Source organism: Enhydra lutris, unplaced genomic scaffold (genome assembly GCF_002288905.1).
Source record: "Enhydra lutris kenyoni isolate GAN:26980312 unplaced genomic scaffold, ASM228890v2 scaffoldscaffold25, whole genome shotgun sequence".
NCBI lineage: Eukaryota > Metazoa > Chordata > Mammalia > Carnivora > Mustelidae > Enhydra > Enhydra lutris.
Genome location: NW_019154109.1, coordinates 26,663,632 through 26,683,668, shown reverse-complemented (window position 1 = coordinate 26,683,668; position 20,037 = coordinate 26,663,632). Strand labels below are relative to the sequence as shown.

Here is a 20,037-nt window from a genome sequence, read left to right as displayed (position 1 = left end):
CTACCTATAAGGGTGAAGTCTTGGTTTATAAATTAAAGGGCTGGGTCAATGAGCATAGTGAAAACAACTTAATTTCCTTGAAGGAAAGAACCTGTTAGCACTATGTCTGTCCCATGCCTGCATACCCTTCATGTTCTTTCCATTTTACAGGTCTGACTTCCTGTGTATGTTTTATGCTAATGTGTGGTCACAGTCCATTGAGCCACCATTTCTTAAACTTTCTTTCTACCATGACACCTTGTATCATTTAAACAAACACTTTACAAAAGAAGAATTGCCCTTACTGTCTAGATGAATGGTGATTTTTTTTTTTGTATTTAGAATATTCTATGAGTTCATTTTTAAGAAAGGCTGATGGCAACCCACTAGATTGATTTCACAGTGTTCTGGGTCACAATCTATGACCAGAAAAAACAATACTTAGTTGTCTTCTCCCCAGCTCTGACTCATGCTTGTTTTGTAACAGATGCTGCAATGTACAACAACTCTGGAGCCCTGCCCACCTCACCTGTGGCACCCACAACCTATGGTATGTGTGATATCTAGTTATAGAAGTTAAAGTTGAAGGGACCTTCTACAGGATGAAAAAGGGTGGGGATTTTGCAAGGGCCCGACTATGTGGGAGGCTTCATACCAGGTGGCTTTGGATAAAAGGTAGTTCTGGAAAGGTAGGCTCCAAAGTAAACAGCCCAAAGTCACTCTCCTCACTGCTGGCTCATGTGATTCTTCAACTAAAGCAGAGTCTGGAGTTGTTCCAATTGTTTCATGGAATTTAGGTAGCTTAGAACGGAAACAAGGAAAGGAGCATTTCTAGGTAAGACCCATAGTGGGGATCTCAACGAATGGATGGAAGCCCATTAAATGAAATGGTATTCTTGCTAATTGGAGATATATGCAGAAGTGTACCCTGTACTTCAGGTGGTCACTGGCCATATGAGTCAGCAATCTGGGAAACACACAAGATTAAGTGTCTCCAAAGAAGACTCCTCACCTATTTTTCATGAGGTGTGATTGTGAGCCAGTAGACCTAGGCTGTGGTAATAAAGGAACAAAATTTGGGGATGAATGGAAAACCTCTCCATTATCCAGTCTGATACATGAGGAGAAGGAGGCATGTACAATGGAGGAGCAAAGTCCTACAAGAGTAGCAAGACCGAAACTAAGCAGAAGTATTAAGGTGGCATCTTGTGGAATTATCTCGGAAGGAAAATGTTCTACCTTTCTGCCTCTAGTCCAGTCTGTCATGCTTTCCTTGCCCCAAGAGATGATGGTGTTTTCCATCTTTCTCTTCCTGGTCACAGATCCAATGCTTAAAGTCGATGACAGCAACACACGGATCCTGATTGGCTGCTTGGTGGCCATCATCTTCATCCTCCTGGCCATCATTGTCATCATCCTCTGGAGGCAGTTCTGGCAGAAAATGCTGGAGAAGGTGAGGAAGTGCAGAACAGTCATGGTATAGGAAGCTGCTCCACCCTTGCCTAAGCTACTGTTACCTAAGGAGAAAAAGGCAAATATAAGACCTTGTAAATACTTAGAGTGTTAACTGAGGCAACCAAGAAGCATGGGAGTGGTGAAGCTTGATGCTAAAGGGAGTCAGAAAAGAATAAGCTAAGTCCATATTCTCATGTTTAGAATGGGGATTTTGGAAGCTCCCTAGAAAACTCAGAAAACTATTCCTAATCCGTTGAATCTCAACTCAAACATCTCGCTTGAAGGTTTTGACCACTGGGTTTGGAAGGGAGTGCATGCATCTGTATTTTTTGAAAAAATTAACAGATGAACAACTCGTACGTATCTGATAATGCTGTTCCTTCTCTTCTGTTACTGTTTGCATGTGTGTGCATGCGCGCGTGGGCGCGCACGCGCACGCACAGAAAAACATTCAACCTCATTAATATCCAAGCCAACTTTTTCGTAGTCCTATTTCTACTTCTTTATGTATTTGGAGTTATGATTATGCATCTTTCTGGGCCCCTCAGATTTGCTTTGTCCAGTCTGACTTATCTGAATATTTACACATTTGTCTAACATTTGACGATCTGCAAGGCCTTTTTTCACGTGAATTATTTTACTTGGACCTCATTGAATAGTGGTGAGCTGGGCCCAGTGGTTGTATTTAATGCTTTTTCTGTTGAGAAAATGTCATTTGCGCAAGGTCATACAACTGATATCCTATTTTCTATGCTCATTCCAATTGTCAGTCTTGAAATTTGTAAACTTTTTTTCCTTCCAATATATATCTATTCCACCAAAGATAGAATATGTATGACTTTTCTTGGCTTGTTAAGCTAGATAGCAATTCTCTGGGCACTTCTGCTAAGTATCTGATGCTCTTGGGGTCTGCTGATGGTTGAGTGTTTCTAGAGTTGACCATAGAGATCTGCGCTGATCAATGAGTTCAAATCGATGTGGGACTGAGAGGTTTTAGAAACTCTGAACTGTGAGGCTGTTCAAAACCTTTCTTCTAGAATGCTGGAGCACACTGGGTATCTAAATTCAGGGTGAGGGACAACGAAGAGTGCTGGTGGTAGTAGAAGCTGGTGGACTGAAGGTTCATGGGATGGCTTGAAGCTGATGTGTATCTTACTGAGTTTCTTGTTATGACTCCATTTTAATTGGGAAGAGGGAATCTGTGTTATTTATTCTATGAACTATTTTTCTCTTCATTGGAGCCAGAATTTGCCATACTTCTCTGGGTCTTTCTTCAGAGTCTGATTGGAATATTTCCATGGGCTGGAAGAGGAGTGTTGGATTGGAGACCCTTCAAGTAAAAGGGAGGGCAGCAATTTTGCCTTGAAATACTTAACTTGGTCCTTCAAGAAATTCTTTCTACCCTGCGTATCCTAGTGATAAAACTCCAGATGCTCTGGAATGGCACGAGTTTTTTTTCCGGGGACAGATGTGTGTGTGTGTGTGTGTGTGTGTGTAAAACCCTTAAGTGTATGTATATATTTCAAGAAACATTACTCAAAATAGCTTTAGAGTAATCAATATTTGTAGGATCATTTTGGTAGTGTCCTTAACATTTTTCCTTTACGAAAGTTAACCCATATTTATTGAGTACCTACAGCGCGCTGGGTTCCATGCTCAGTATTGGGGGTGTTACTGCAACAAAGGACTTTTCAGTCCAGGGAACAAAGTAGATATCTAGGTCTCTCCATTGAGCATTCAAAGTGTGTTTGTTGGAGTGGGATATTTTACATGTTCCAATCCAAATAGTCAGATGTATTCAGATTCTGGCATTTTCCTTTGGAAGGAGCAGGTACGTCACATTGGATAGGATGCCAAAACAATTTGTTATTTTATTCTTTTTCTTCCTTTATTAGGTATAATTCACCTCAGTATCTCCAGGGATTTCCTTGCCCATTTTTATAGCCATTTTATTTTTGCTTAGTAAAAATGCTGGATTGAGGGCGTATTACCCTAACCTGCAGTGCCAGACTATTGATCCATCATGTAACAGTGAATTTGTTGAATGAATGAGCATTTTAATGTGTCTACACAAGATCAAACCAATTAAGGGATAAGTCTGCAAAAACCTATTATTTAATAGAACGTCGAAAACTCTGCAAGATTGAGAAGATCTTTCATGGATAACTGATAGGTTCTCATAGTGTCAGGTAAATAATGCTTATATTGCTTCGATAAAAGTTAATGAATATTGACAACACGGAAGTTAGGGGGGTCAATTTCTGCCTTGAAGCAATCAGTGAAGGATTATTCTAAGTTTCTATGACCCAGGCATTTGGGGAGCCAGACTACACCCCTGTCACTTACGATGCTTGCCGAGTTGAAGAGTAATAAAGAGGCATTCCACCCGAGTGGAAGACCTGGGTCTCAGAAGAGGAGGAAGCCCCATCCCCTTTGTGCCAATATGCCTTCCCCATCCTTCTTGTTCAGGCTTCCCGGAGGATGCTGGATGATGAAATGACAGTCAGCCTCTCCCTGCCCAGTGAGTCCAGCATGTTCAACAACAACCGCTCCTCGTCGCCAAGTGAGCAGGAGTCCAATTCCACTTATGATCGCATCTTTCCCCTTCGCCCTGACTACCAGGAGCCATCGAGGTTGATACGAAAACTCCCAGAGTTTGCTCCAGGGGAGGAAGAGTCAGGTGAGGATCACACCATGGCAGAGAATGAGGGAGATGTCTTGACAGGCATTTTGAAAGTGTGACACTTGACTCCTACTCAACCAAATCTGGTTTTTGTCGAGAGAAGTCCACGTTTCCCTGAGAAGTCCACACTCTCTTTCTAGATTGATCTGCCATTGCTCCTACCCCAATCTGAGTGCCTCTGAGGTGTTTAATCACATAGTCGGTGTTTAAAGGGACTCTTAGGTCAGAAGAGAAAGAAAATAAGTAAAGGGTGTCACTAAATTGTTCATGCCAGAAGAACCTAAGCAGTCCAGCTAGTCTGGTATCCTCATTGTCCATAGGAAGAAGCTGAGGAGGCCCAGATAGGCCACTCACCCAATACCAAACATCATTAGCGGTAGATTCAGGACTAGCATTTCACCTGGAGAAAATAAACCAATGAAGCTAAAGACATCCTGGAATTCCCTATTTTCTGGCCCTCAAGAGTTTATCTAATTTTTGTTTATTTCTCTTTGGTGGAAATTTATTTGACTAATACAAGATCTCTTACGACAGAAAATATTTCTTGCCTTTCTTCAGAAGTACTGCTTTGGTAAAACAGGGCCAACTGATTCACATCCAGTGGTTTTCTTTTTTCTTTTTTTTTTTTTTAATGTGCCGCAGAATGACATCAGAAGGGATTCTGGGGTCATCACTGAGGCTCAGAGCAGCTTTTCCAGAAGGTCAGCAACTGAAGAGTGATGCAAGTCAGTAGAAGAACTTGTGTTCAGGGGAGAGCCAGGTGGAGGAGCAGACAGGACTGACTGGGAGCGCATAAGCTTTTCAAGGGGTCTTTTCAAAGGAAGTGAGGAAGCTCACATGTATTCATGGCTCAGTGGATAGCAAACACTGAAGGAGCACATTGAACTCAGGGCATTATAGGAAGATAGCAGGATAGCAAGAATAAACTAATTTGCAACAGAGATAGCAAGAATAAACTAATTTATTTTAGGCTGGACTAAAGTAATTTACCTGTTTTCTAAAGTCTTAAAACATTTCCCCCCTCATATTTTAATTTTTTAAAGGAAGGTTGTGCTTTAAACTAGATCATCAGAAAGTTGTCTAATCCCTAAAGTAGGTTGTTAAACCAATGATAGTGTCTTAAAGAAACATGTGATGAAGTCTTCCAACTTTAATACTCCTGCCCTTATGTAACACGAACTGTCCTCTAGTTTCACCACAATCCCCTCAAATTAGTCAAGGAGGTTGTTAATGATCACATAGTTTGAGAAGAAGAGAGAAAATGATGTTCCACATTCTGAAGGCCACAAGAAAGAGTCTCTAGGGGAACCCTTCTCTGAGTGAGAATGGCGTGGAGTAGCGTAGGCTGTCTTCGGGGCATGTCCTAGCCTTCCTCTCAGATTTTCTTCCTGGAAGGATCTCCAAAGATGCCCCTTGGAGTTGGACTCACTGCGGGTGTCTTCCCAGGCTGCAGTGGCGTTGTGAAGCCTGCCCAGCCCAGCGGGCCGGAGGGGGCGCCCCACTACGCAGAGGCTGACATCGTGAACCTGCAGGGGGTGACCGGAGGCAACACTTACTCAGTGCCTGCTGTCACCATGGACCTGCTTTCAGGGAAAGATGTGGCGGTGGAAGAGTTCCCCAGGAAACTCCTGACATTCAAGGAGAAGCTGGGAGAAGGCCAGTTCGGGGAGGTGAGTTGAATCTCCTCGTGGGGTCTCCAGTTCTTGGTATCCCAAAGATAGTAGTTGAATAAAAATGGCCAGGAGAGCAGAAAAGTACCCCTTCCAAAGTGGATTTGTACCAGAATGTCTCCTTCCCTCATCTGTCCTTGCCTTGTCCTCTAGAAGGCTGGGACTGGGTCCACCTCGCTCTTACGAAAGAACTCAGAAAGGTTCCTGGGTCTTCTGACTTCTGTATAGGAGTTTTTAAAGCCAGCAAGTCACTAGACTTCAGATATCGTGAAAAACACTCAGTATTTTCAATTTTTTTTTTTTTTTTACAATAGGTTACAGAGAGGGTGGGGACGAGTAAGATGTGATCATCTTTGATAAACTGTCCAAGAACATCCTGCTACTTGATAGCCACTTTGTTTTCTTCCTTTCCATGGGAGTTACATGTAAAGTGGTCAAAAACAACCTCGCCCCTGACTTAAGTCCCAGACTCAGCCACGAGGGGATGAATTGCCAATTGAGATAAGGAGGAGCACTCTTCCCGGTCACCCTCCAAGCGATGCATGTCATAGTGACTTTGCACTCTTATGTCAGTCACGTGAACCTTCTGAGAATCCAAATCCATGATTTAAGTGGCAACAGGAGCCCTTCAACGGTGCCATCTGAACTCCAGATGAAATAGAAGAACGTGTTCTTTTCAAGGGGTCTTTTCAGTGTGGTTTTCAAGGGGTTTTCAGTGTGGGTGGCACGCTTTGCCCTTGCATGGGTTTGGTATTGGTGGAAGGGTTCATGGCATCTTTTCGTGATGTCATTCTGTCCCTGGGGTTGAAAACACATGCTCATTATCTGTTACTCATATGTAGGGGTTACTTATAGTCCTAACGCCACACTAAGGGACTACCTTAGAGAAGAAATTGCCATCTGTTTCGTATGAACCAGTAACTAAACTTCCTTGAATCAAAATGGGAGCATTTATGCTGAGCAACATTTTATAGTGGACCCTACTGGAATAAAATGCTATGTTGTAGATTCGTTCACATATTTAACGTTCCAATCAATGTATATATCTTTTATAAAGTAGTAACGTGTCATATTAGCTGGGTTTTACCCCTGTTTGTCTTGGCTATTTGAAGGAAAGGTATGTTATATGTATCTTAACAGTCTTTGATGATTTTGCTTGAGTTGAAGAGTTAGCTTATCTCCCGAAAATGCCCAGCGAGGGTACTGAGCCATCTTCAGGAGAAACGATGATGCTGAGACTAGATGACTTTTGTCTAGGTTCATCTCTGTGAAGTGGAGGGGATGGAAAAATTCAAAGACAAAGATTTTGCCCTAGATGTCAGTGCCAACCAGCCTGTCCTGGTGGCCGTGAAAATGCTCCGAGCAGATGCCAACAAGAATGCCAGGTCTGTGGTCTGCATTTTGAATTTTCCTTTATGTATTTCACCTTCAGGATCAGAAACGGTCCTGGAAACTGTGAGCAACTTTTTTCTTTTGAGATGGGAAGGTCTGTGAGCTGCCTCACCTTTCGCTCTTGTGCTCTTGTTTTCTGATGGGCCTGCAGTCCTCATCTGTCTTCTCTATCTCTGGCAAATGCAGATGTCTGTTTTCCATTGAATTAGCTACATGTTGACTTCCAAATTCCCTTTGTACAGAGCTGTACTTCCCAACACACACAACATCCTGAATATGTGCTCCTTTGACCATGGCGCACAGACGTACTCCTGAATGTCATTACCGCCTCCTGGCCGACTTCCTTGTTCACACACAACTTTCTTGCTAAGTCTCCTCTGTTCTCCTTTATTTGCATCTCTATTTACTTTCTTATTCCTTTTTTTTTTCTCTTTTGCTCTTATGCTCCTTTTCTTCAATGTCCAGCAACCCCCAAAATGAGAAGCTACCTCTACTTGGCAAAGTATCCATGGACCTCAAAGCAAAAGGATCCTACAGTCCTTTAGCAGTGCCCCAAACTGGCTAATAGTCTCTTGGATCCTTTACTACATAAATTGCCGTTTCCAGCCACACTCCGTTGTCTGACAGCCTTTCCATTACAGTAATGGTGAGTTAATCCTCACCCAGAGAGGCATGCTGATTGAAAACTGGTTGTCTCTGTCTCAGAGAAGTTTGCACATCTGGGTAACGTATGTATTTCCCCATTTGTGTTGACTTGATTTGTCTCACTGATATTCAGAGTGAGAGAAAGCTTATTATCCCTCTTCCCCAAATTATTGGAAATTCCAAGAATGGTGGTAGAGTTTCCACTGTCTTGCAGTGGACAGGATGTGGAATGAAGAAGAAAGAAAGTTGAGAGAACAGAACTGGAATTTTAACTGTGAGAACCTCAATCTTAAAGACATTAGTATGCATGAAAAATGACATCCTCTGAGTCCTTTAGAGAGGAGGAATATTCTTAATATTAACCTTGGCACACAATTGGAGAGAGTGGCAAGAAGAAAGAACATAGGATATAACAAAGCCTTTGCCCATTGTTTTGGTTGGTGAGGTTTGGTGTCCCTTCACCTATGCTTACTACAATTTAGCCGTGAAGGATGACCTAAACTCTGGGCTCCCCAAACTGTGGAAATCCCTGATTTTGAGTAGAGGGGGGAATGAAAGAGGGGGAATGTTACATCAGGAATGCATTGATTTCAAGGGTTTTATATTGATACAGTATTACTCCCAGTTCAGGGTTGCTAGAAAACTCACAGAAGATTACTAACTGATCTGCTCTGATAGTTTTAAGAATGTGGGCTAGTGGTCTTACTTACAAATATTGTTCCTGGGAAGGGCAGAGCCCATTTTTTTGACTCAAGGGAGTGGTCACTAGGTACTCAAACGGCTCCAGTCTTGGCCAAGTGAGTACTGTTTTTTGTTTTTTGTTTTTTTTTTGTACTGTTTTTGAAATGACTCCACATCGCCACCGTGAGTTTTGAAAAGCTCAGCTTTGACCAGACTGCTCAGAGTGTGTTGTGATGGACTGCTGGTATGTCCTGTACTAACAATAGTCAGTATGAGAAAAATAAAGATGCACCAGATAAGGGGCCCCTGGGTGGCTCAGTGGACTAAAGCCTCTGCCTTTGGCTCAGGTCCTGATCCCAGGGTGCTGGGATCAAGCCCAGCATCAGGCTCTCTGCTCAGCAGGAAGCCTGCTTCCTACCTTCTCTCTGCCTGCCTCTGCCTACTTGTGATCTCTGTCTGTCAAATAAATAAATAAAAAATCTTAAAAAAAAAGATGCACTAGATAAACTAGAGGATGATTATTCACTTTATAAAAGATTTCTTTGCTCTATTAGTAGAGAGAGTCCATGGCTTTTAAAAAGGTAAATACCCCAGTGCACTTAAGATAGGATATCCAGGGAAAGGTTTCATTTTGCAGACTTGTTTTTAGCAGCATATATTTGATTCAGCAAATGGTAATCCCTTTCTATATGGTGGGCCTTTTGTTGGATTCTAGGGATGCATATGTGAGCAGGTCATGGTTCATGTTCTCAAAAAGATTGCAGTTGAATAAGGGTGCATCCTATTCCGGGGTATGTAGAATGAGATAGTTTCTAGGTACCAACTTCTCTGTCCTCTCAAAGGTTATCCAAAGGGAAACAAGCCTCGGGATAATGGGTAGGACTAGGCTTTGCTGTGTCTTCTTCCCCCTCTTTTCTCTAACCCTGGCAACCTCTGGGTTTACCTATGTCTGTGTCCTCCAAAGGAATGATTTTCTTAAGGAGATAAAGATCATGTCCCGGCTCAAGGACCCAAACATTATCCGCCTCTTAGCCGTCTGCATCACCGACGACCCTCTGTGCATGATCACTGAGTACATGGAGAATGGAGATCTCAATCAGTTTCTTTCCCGCCACGAGCCCCCCAGTTCTGCCTCCAGCAACGCACCCACTGTCAGGTAAATATGCCAAGTCTCCTAGCTCTACCCTGTGTTTGTGGCACTAAACTGGGCTTTGAAGACAGGGAGCCTCAAACGTTCAAGTTTGTCAGTATTCTGGCCTGGTAGGGAATAATGGCACCACTGCCCTCTGGGGAAAAGCACAAAGATTCACTGAGAACAGAAAAGGGATGTTGAGGTCAAAACTCCAGTTCATTGGTACCAGCTGTAGAACGTATGCCTCTCATGGCTTTCTCTTCCCATAGGCCACTTTCCTCTTTTTTATTCCCCAGTTATGCCAACCTAAAGTTTATGGCTACACAGATTGCCTCCGGCATGAAGTACCTTTCCTCCCTTAATTTTGTCCACCGAGATCTGGCCACACGAAACTGCTTAGTGGGTAAGAACTATACCATCAAGATAGCTGACTTTGGAATGAGCAGAAACCTGTACAGCGGTGATTACTACCGAATCCAGGGCCGGGCAGTGCTCCCCATCCGCTGGATGTCTTGGGAGAGTATCTTGCTGGTGAGTTCGTCACTTTTTTTTTTTTTTTTAAGATTTTATTAATTCATTTGAGAGAGAGAGAGCAGAACTAGAGAGAGGAAGCATGAGTGGGGGGGAGGGGAAGAAGGAGAGGGAGATGCAGACTCCCTGCTGAGCTGGGAGCCCGACACGGGCTTGATCGCAGGACCCTGAGATCATGACCTCAGCCGAAGGCAGACACCTAACCGACTGAGCCACCCAGGTGTCTTAGAGTTCCTCACGTTTTTAAGCACTACCTCAGCAACTGACATGTAGGCAGGTGCACTTGGCACATAGAGACAAATGTGAGACAGTAGGAAGCAAACAATAGACGTTGATATTTTCTGACTTGAGATGATTTACTTCGGTGAATTAATTACTATTTCTTTTTTTAATTACTATTTCTTAACACTTGCCTATTTCTGCTGATAAAATGTAACATGCTTACTATAGAAAATTTGGGGAAAAGATTAAAAATGTACCTATCATCATAAGGGATTTAGTATCATTTTTTTCTCTCTCTACCTTTTTGACATACCGATTGGTCTTCGTTAATTTGTTAAAAATATTATCACTTAAAGAAATGTTATCCACAAAAAATATTTTTCTTCTCTATTAACTTCATAACTATATTTCTAATGAATTATTTAGACTGATGTCTATGTATTTATTTTAATGAGTATTACTATTTATTTTTTATTTTAAGTTCATCATTCTTTCCTTTATAATTATTATTCAACTCTTGGTATTCTGGACCAAGAGTGAGTGATTTTTTTCCAGATGTCTCTCTTGAAGGTATTTTTTCTGACCTTGCATATTTGAGACATTTTATTGTTGATTTTATACCACTTAGCTGATTTGTGGAATTATTAGACTTTAAACATTTACTTCCTACAATGGTGTGTGCCTGTAATTTTGTCATTTGTCATTTAACATGGCAGAGAAAAGCCCAAGAGCAATCTAGCTTTGTTCATTTATAGTTGATCTGTGTATTTCTTGTTCATATTCTTAAGGGATTCATTAATTAAATTCAAAGTGAAAAAATATATATAGTTATCCCCTTTCTCTCACTAAGATAACAGTTATTAATATTTTGGCATATTTCCTTTGTGGGTTGTTTTCTATACACACATTCCTGTGTGTGTGTATATATGTCTATGTATGTGTACATATGTACATACATGTATGTGTGTATATGTGTGTGTTTACGTGTGTATATACAGTAGTCTCCCCCTTATTTGTGGGGGATATGTTCCAGGACCCCCAGTGGACACCTGAAACTGAAGATTTTTTCCCATATATACATATCTATGATAAAGGTGTAATATATATATTTTAATGTTTTAATATAGAAATCAGGCACAGCAAGGGATTAAAAACAGTAGCTAGTAATAAAATAGAACAATTATAACAATATAATGTCAAAAGTTACATAAATATGGTTTCTCTCTCCAAAATATTGTCGTGTACTCACCCTTCCTCTTGTGACACTGTAAGATGACACAATACCCACATGGCGAGGTGAAGTGGGTGCATTGTGCAGATGTGATGGGGGTGAGGCTGCTGCTGACCTTCTGATGGTACATCGGAAGGATGCTGCTCTGCTTCTGGGTCACTGTTGAATGTGGGTCACCGAAATCATGGAAAGAGGAACTGCAGATAACGGGGATTGCTGGGTACCAACAATTACATTACAGAACCAGGACAGCACTGTGCACATATAATTCTATATCGTTAGCATTTCCTATGTCATTAAATTTCTTCAAAAACATGATTTTAATGGCCGCATCATATCCCATTGGATAGCTCTGTCCAGTAATTTAATAACGTCTTTGTAATTTGGTAAGTAAGCGCTTTCCAGTTTCCCACTATTACGCCTGATGCTGTGATATATCCCAGTTTACATGAGTCCTCACAAGGATCTTTATCATCTGTGTATGTGAATCAGTACTTCACCCATCTCTAATGTGATCAGTGGGCATTGCTCCTTTTAGAGGTATTCTATAGTGTTGGAAAAGCAGATCAATGTGAGAGACACAGGATCCTGTTCCAAATCTTAGTTTTTCCATTACTCGTGGCCTTACTCTCGAGATTTTAGTAAACCTCCCTTGTCTCACTTTCCTGATCTGAAAAACTAAGGATAAGTAACATCATGGACTTGAGCATTGTATTTATGGAATAGGAAACATGCACAATTTTACACGTGCTGATAGCACCTGACTCCCATTGCTGTCACGTGTGGGTCTCCCCTTCAAGAGGTGACTTTTACTGACCTGGGGAGCCAGAGCCCTGGATTCTTCAAGAGACCTCTCCCAGCCCTTAAACTAGGTTCCTCTGTCTCTAACATAAAAATGATCGATTTCCCATTCATCTATTGCCATTCCCACAGGCATTTTCCCATGGTCATTTTCCCACGGGCATTGAAGTGTGAGCTTCTGACACTCAGTGGGAGAGTCAGATAGCTTACAGCTGCACCTCTGGGGTCTCCTCTGCAGGAGAAGCAGACCTAAGAGACCAGAAGGGCAAGAGAGCGGCCTCCGTAGCTTGATGTCAAAACAACTTGACTTTGTCGTTTTAGATACTCCATATACATCATGGCAGTTTCAGTGTTCTGTGCCCCGGGTAGTGGACGGGGTACCCAGGTCCTATGGATCTTACCTGCTCTTGTCACGTACAGACCACTCCTGTGCCCTCCTCTTTTCCTTGCGTAAACAGGGCAAATTCACAACAGCGAGCGACGTGTGGGCCTTTGGGGTGACTCTGTGGGAGACATTCACCTTTTGCCAGGAGCAGCCCTATTCCCAGCTGTCAGATGAGCAGGTCATCGAGAATACTGGAGAGTTCTTCCGGGACCAAGGGAGGCAGGTGAGAACTGCTGGGGTTGGCCAGGTGTGGGTTTGGGTGCTCCGGAAGGTGAGAGGAAGAAAGCCCTGACTTAGCAGGTTAGCCTAAGCTGGAAGGTAAGTCACCTGGGTGGCAGCCTTTGATCACTAATTATCCAGATGATGCGAAAGACTGAGAGTCACCCCTGCCCCTGCCCCACCAGCCATACACTCTGCCTTATCCACACGGCAACCCATGATCATTGGACAACACAAGGGGTTAGTTACGCCAGGTTCTTTCCCAGCTCCAAGATAGCAGGAAATAAGATTCTCTTTCTCATGTTTGCTCTGTTTCTTGATCTAGACTGTGTGGTTTGCCCTCCTGATTAAAATATATAAGGACAAAAATATAAGTTTAAAAGTGAATAAGGGATTTACTGGCAGGGGTTAACAATTCGGTTTGGACTAAATATTTAGCCATGTTTCTAGATGTATATGCCCAGAGACCATCAGGTGCCTGGACTATGGCTTCTCAGAACTTGGGAAAAGCTAGATTCCCATGCTGACAAGGATCCCATTTCCCAGTCAGGATACTCTAAGATTTCTTTGGCTGGCTCAGTTTGTAAGATCCCTGTGAGATGCAGGACGTGAGGCTAGCTGATGCAGTTGGAGCACTGAATCTCCCCAGAATGGCCTAGCCACAGCACCCTCGAGCACGGCAGCTCAATCCAACAGCCAGGGATGGGGAGAAGGCTCTTGCACAAAATAAAATTTCGATTCTCTGAAGGCTTAAATACATCAAAGCAAGCAACAGATAAGGGAATGACAAGCGGTAAGACAATATGCAGGTTGAAAATAAGAGGAGAGGTCCTGGAATTTCATTTTATCTTGACACTCTAGAGATTTTGGGAAGAGGGGATCCAAATTATCCTTGTTAGTTATAAAAATAATTGCTTTCTTACCATGACAAAGGGCAAATTTACTCCTGTGTGCAGAGATAAGTGAGTGGACTGAGGGATAAGATGTTTTTTATCCTGGACAAATCTGTCATGACCCCAGGTTGACCTAGTTTTAATTTCTAACAATCTCCAGTATTTTATGTTTCTTATTTAGTTTTGAATACTCAGCTTAAAAGGTCCCACCGTTTTATCTTCATGAAATACTAGTAGTGAACCAAATATATTTTCACCGACCACCAAATGGTCGAATAGCAAAGTTAAGTATTTGATTGAAGCCTTGGTCAAAATCAAGTATTACCATTATATGCTGAGTAAACTTCTCACCTATAGGTGTAAGTTTAAATTGTCAATAAAATTTTATTAAACTGAATACATTAATTACTAAACATAATTTATCAAATTTATACTCGATTACCTTTTACAACATTTAATTACTTTAAGTTTTATTACTAACATTTCAGGATTCACATTTTGAACGTTTGACATTTTGAACGTTTGACAGGGGCAGTCATTTCTCAACCCTATCAGCTGCGAGGCAGGCTCTGTGGTCAGCAGACTCCTCTCCATGGTCCAGCCTGGGGGAGGGGGTCACAGAGAACATGACAGTAGGAGCGACACAGGTACATCCCAGGACCTGGATACACTGCAGTGTCTGTGTCTGGTGAGGGTCCTATTCCAGGGGAGGAGCTGAGACAACCAACACACTTGCCATCCCCGCCCCACCATGACTGGCTCGACCAAGATCAACCTCAACATGCATGGGTCATAAGCAGAGGGTTTCGTGGTCTAACCACATGCTTTCCAGCCTGAGTCCTCATTTTGCTTCAGGTTCATCTTTTGCGTGATGGTCGGGACCTCAGAGTGGTCCATCAGGAGATCCTGGTCCAGACAATGAGGCACAAGGGAAGGGGACAGGGACCCAGCTGGCAGTGGGAAAGACAGACACCACACGCGTTTCAGTTATCAAGCTTAAGCATCGGGGGAGGCAGATAAAACCACAATGCAGCTACACTTCCTTTTTGCCCTTCTTAACACTCTGGATTTTTGTGGGCTTTTGTTTTCCAAGACGTACCTCCCGCAGCCTGCCATGTGCCCGGACTCTGTGTACAAGCTGATGCTCAGCTGCTGGAGGAGAGACACCAAGCACCGTCCATCGTTCCAGGAAATCCACCTTCTGCTCCTTCAGCAAGGGGACGAATGATGCTGTCACTGCCTGGACCCATTCTGATGGCCCAGGTCCTTCTCGTGAGACCTACCACTCACTCACCCATGCCTAAGCCACTCCATCTGGACATTGAATGGGCTCGGGAGATGGAGGCTTGTTGGCTTCTCTCTCTCTGTCCCTGGGCTCCCTTCACTCCACTCCCTCACTCTCTACCCCTGACCTATATTTACTCTTTTTTTTTTTTTTACATTAAAAAACAAAAAAAAGAAAAAAAAAGCCTAGGGCAGATAAAATCTAGTAAAGAAATCTTACTTAATATACCAAAGTGTTGGATAGCAGGCTAGACAATTTAGATAATTTATAAAGGTTAAATATGCTATGTTTATAAATGTGCAGATGCTACAATGTTTTTCCCATGTCACCTTTTAAAACGTATTTTCAGAATGAAAAACTTGAAGAATACTAATGTCTTAGGAAACATGATGAGGCTTAGGGAAAACACTCGGTAAGTGTGGAGAATCGGATGGAATGGTTGCTATTCAGCAACTGGTCATGGATTTCTTGGTTTCCTAATTTGGCCCTCTGGACGTGTCCTACCCTCTGTTTCCCTCTCCTGTCAAAGCAGATGATACGTGCTTGAAAAACCCCTGCTTCTTGGAGTGGGTGTTTTGTTCACTCGTGTGCAGGGGTCAGGGGTAAGGTCTCTGTGGTCTATTTGCGTAGACAATACAGAGAATGTGCATAAGAGAGAATGTCTGTCACAAGGCTGTGTGAAGGGGAATTGTCACTTGCCAAAAAAGTACCTCGTCCCCGGAAGGATTCTTGAACAGAGAATGGACATGGGAAAAGAGGTCTGTGGGGGACAGGCAATAGGTGTGCTATTAACCTGTGATTTCTGCAGAAGGTCCTCTTCTCGTTCAGATGTTTCCAGGTGTGTGTTTTGCTGATATCCTGGTTTTGAGAATCCATAAAGCTTGGTGTTTTGATGTCTGGATCACGGGCCCTTAGGTTCATCTTCTGTAAGTCTTCCAGCATTTTTGGCAGATGTATCCCCTAGAGGACCCCTCTCTGAAGGCCATGTATTGTAGGGAGTATATCTGCGTGTTTGCGGAATGTTAACCAAAGAGGGCTGAGGAGGGAAAGTTACAAGCAGATGGACTTCCACTCCTTATTCAAGAAAGCCTAGTCCACAGAACACACAGGGCGGTGGGGCCACCTCCAGAGGGCGGGGGACGGGGAGCGGAGAGTCCTTTGTCCCTGAAGAGCTTCAGATGTAGGCTTTCAAACACAAGGTCATATGAGATGGTATTTAATGTCTTTTTCTCCCTAAGAGTCCTTGATTTCAGAGACACGGGGTGAGCACAATAGAGAAGTCATTCCCTGTTCCTGCTTCGTACACACTCGGGGATGGTGTGGGCAGCAGAAGAGAAATCGGGAAGGTCTGGGTTCAGAACTCATGGAGACTGATAAATTGTCGAATGAGTCCCCTCAGAACAGACTGGGAGCTCTGTGCTCCACAACGGCTCAGATTTAATGGGAAGCAAGAAAGGAGGCCTCTCCGCTCCTGCTGAGAGAAATCAGAAAAACTTACAGAATAAACTTCCCCAGCTCAGAAGAAATAGTCTTGAGTCATCCTTCCTTGGGTTTGCTGCTGGAGCCCTCACCTGGTCCCCCTTGTGCACAGTTGCTCAGGGACTTGACTGTTCTCCCTTGGTCAGCCTTCAGCAGCGCTCCAGGCTACCACAGAAGTGAACTTCCCAAATCCCCAGATGGTCTTGTGACCCTGGAATATACCTTCCCCCATCACTGTCCTTTCACTCTGGGCTCCAGCCTCTCCCAGGACTAATTCTGTGGAGATTGTAGGTTTGGGAATCAGGAGAGCGTTAGTTTGGAAATTGGTCCTACTCTGCCCCAGGCCAAGTGTGTCACCTTGGACAAGTCACTTCACCTTTCTGGACGCCCATTTCCCTCTCTGTAAAATGAGGACATTGGATTAGAGGGTCTTAAAGCCTCTCCCATCCTGAAATGTGCAGGGGTGGTTGGATAACTGGATGGACAGTTGATACGGATTCCCTTATCTGGTCCTCTCCTGCTCTGAAAATCGTAGTCAGCAGAAGGACTCATGCAGGGAACTTACTATAACAGTAACGGTCATGGCTGCCACTGGTACAGTGCTCTGAAGTGTCACCAGGTGTTTCCACAGACCCAATCTCAGTTCATATGTGCAGGGCCAGACATGTCTTTATCCCCTATGTTCTGCCCTCAGGACCAGGACAACTTCATGTATTAGAGAGCTCTCTAGAGAAACAGAACCAATAGGATATCTAGATGTATAGAATTTATTATAAGGGACTGGCCCACATGGTTATGGGGCTTCAGGGTCTCACCATCTGCCTCCTGCAAGTTTTTAGAAACAGAGGACAGGAGATGTTCTAGCTCAGCGGTCAGGCAGAGAGCATGAATTCCCCCTTCCTCCATCTTTTTTCATCTATTTCCCCCTGCTCTCAGAGGATTTGATGAGCCCCCCCCAACACACACACACACACACACACACACGCACACGCACATGCGCACGCGCAGGATAGGGCAATGTGTTTCACTCAATGCACCCATTCAAATGCTAACATCATCTGGGAACACCCACACAGACCCATCCAGAAGTAGTGTTTCATCTGGGCACCCCCTGCCCCTGTCCCAGAGACACATAAACTTAATCACCTCACTGCAGTAGAATCAAAGGGCCTTGAAATCAGGACTGGCAGCCTATTCTCCATCCTGCTTCTGGGAGAGCTCCATGCACATGGTGCCCACAATGTCTTGTGTGGCAAGAGAAGACAACATCATTTCCCCATCTTTGCCTCATCACTCCGCTTCTTTCTTTTTCCCTTTCTGCCTCAACTCACTGCATTCCATCATCCCATTAAAAAAAAAAATCATATTGAAAATCAACTTAGTGTGTCTGGATTTTCCTGGCCTTGAGTCACAGAGTGATTTGTTTCAAGTGGCTGGCAAGCAAGCATTGTCCCATACAGTGACCCTCTCCTGGGAGGAGGACGCACATTTTCCGGCTTTGAGCCTCCTCTGTCATAGACACAGGTCTAGCGTCTAGCCTGGTCAGACCCACAGAGCCTCGCTGCACAGACCCAAGAGACCCAACAGAGGACACAGTGAAGGATTAGTACATTGAATTTAGAAGTAGCTCTAACCTCAACGAGAAGATGTAGCTGGGAAGTTTTAGAAAGGGACACAGGAAAAGGGACAGCCAACCACGGGGCCCTGCTAGTGTGTAGTGAGTTGTCCTCTTCATGACACATGTGAAATAGTTTATGTCCAGATTGTGTTTGTGGAATGGCGGATTTAAATTTATACTTTTGCGGTGAATGGGCTGACCACTAGGTCCACATCTTGATGTGCCATCTGGACACAGATGTGATTAGGCGAGATCTGGAGTGGGAAGGGGCACTGGGTAGAGAATGTGGTTTTCGTGCTGTGGAAAGGTCACTTGCAAGTGCAAGAGACAGTGTAACAATGAGCATTGTACGGAAGTGGAGTCAAAAATGAACCAGTGAAAGTGCATGTGGCTGAGTGGGGGAGGCGGGGGGGGCAGAGAGGAGGCAACACAAAAAGAGGTAAAGGAGGGTACAGGACACAGGGCAGGGCAGGGAGGAAGGAACAGGTGGCACAGGTGGGAGTCTGTGCTGAAGCAGGAGAGCGCATCTCTGAAGAGAGGTCCAAGGGAGGGCAGAAAAGCAAGTGTCTTGAAGATAAAGGATAACTACAATAGAGAAAGGAATTCTGGATGATAGAGATTATGGAAGTATTTATTAAGAAATGAAAAGGCAGGTGCCGCGTATGAAAAGGAAGGGAGCTTTTTAGAGTCTTCAGGAAGGGCAAGTACTAACAGAAACACGTAAGCAACCATCAGGGAAGGGTCTTCTTGGTTCTGAGGGGCCCCCAGGCTGAAGTTAGGCAAGACTTAGTCTTGTTTGATATCTGTGCAAAGAGGTATGTGCCACGTTGGAACCATGTGTTTTTCTAGTCCCATCCAGACTTCCCACAAGAAAGCCATGATGTGGGGCTAAGCCATGTGTTTTGAGTAATGGGGAACAGAAGAAGGGGTGTGTCTGCAAGAGGGAGAGAGGAGGATGTTCCAAGGAAATATTCTAAAACAGAACAGCATCTGTTTTGCCCAAAACTGAAAAAAAAATGAAGAAACTTAAAGTTAGGGCTTAGATTACTCTAACATATGGCTATTAATCTTTGATCCGAGCTTGAATTTATATACCTGCCATCTTGTTCTCTTCAGTAAGACCTCTGACTTCTGGCAGAGCATATGGTAGGTCTCTAAATATTTCTGGAAGTTGCAGATCCTGATCTATGCTGGGAAATCCTTCTGAATTGAAATTTAGCATTTTTATAGAAACAGATAATGTCTTTTCCACTTGGTAAATGTCTTGGAATGTTGAATCAAGATGGAAAGAGACCAGAATGGTTAACGGTGATTGGATTGCTGGCATTTTGAGTTCTCTGGCACAATTAGCTGTATTGCTTGGTGGCAGACAAGTGGTGGGTAATTATTTACTTGCCATATCTTCTTTTTTTAATTTGTTATTTTGAAATACTTTTAAGACTCACAAGAAGCTGGGAAAATAGAGTAGTTTTACCCTAACACCAGGCTTTCCCCATTGATAACATCTTCCATAACCATTGTCTATTTTCAAACCCAGAAGGTTCACATTTGTAATACTATTAACTAGACTACAGACCTTATGCAGATTTCACTGTTTTTTTTTTTTAAACATGTATTTATTTAGTTTCTGGACACTTCATCCCTTTCTGATCTGTAACCTGGCCTTGCTTGGATGCAGCAGGAAGAATACTATCTGGATACGATTCTACAAAATTCTAAAGAGAATAACAAATTAA

The 20,037-nt window shown here is 43.3% G+C and overlaps 1 protein-coding gene across 1 annotated transcript in view; it reads left to right on the top strand.

Moving 5' to 3' along the window:
- LOC111151043 (discoidin domain receptor tyrosine kinase 2) overlaps positions 1-15,147 on the top strand; it is a 120,170-nt gene extending 105,023 nt beyond the window's left edge. Inside the window, exons 9-17 of the mRNA XM_022508764.1 lie at positions 467-529; positions 1,302-1,432; positions 3,904-4,114; positions 5,564-5,787; positions 7,045-7,172; positions 9,470-9,661; positions 9,934-10,168; positions 12,881-13,030; positions 15,013-15,147. Coding sequence (XP_022364472.1) covers positions 467-529; positions 1,302-1,432; positions 3,904-4,114; positions 5,564-5,787; positions 7,045-7,172; positions 9,470-9,661; positions 9,934-10,168; positions 12,881-13,030; positions 15,013-15,147 — 1,469 coding nt within the window. The remainder of the gene's footprint in view (positions 1-466; positions 530-1,301; positions 1,433-3,903; positions 4,115-5,563; positions 5,788-7,044; positions 7,173-9,469; positions 9,662-9,933; positions 10,169-12,880; positions 13,031-15,012) is intronic.
- Positions 15,148-20,037: the final 4,890 nt, after the last annotated feature.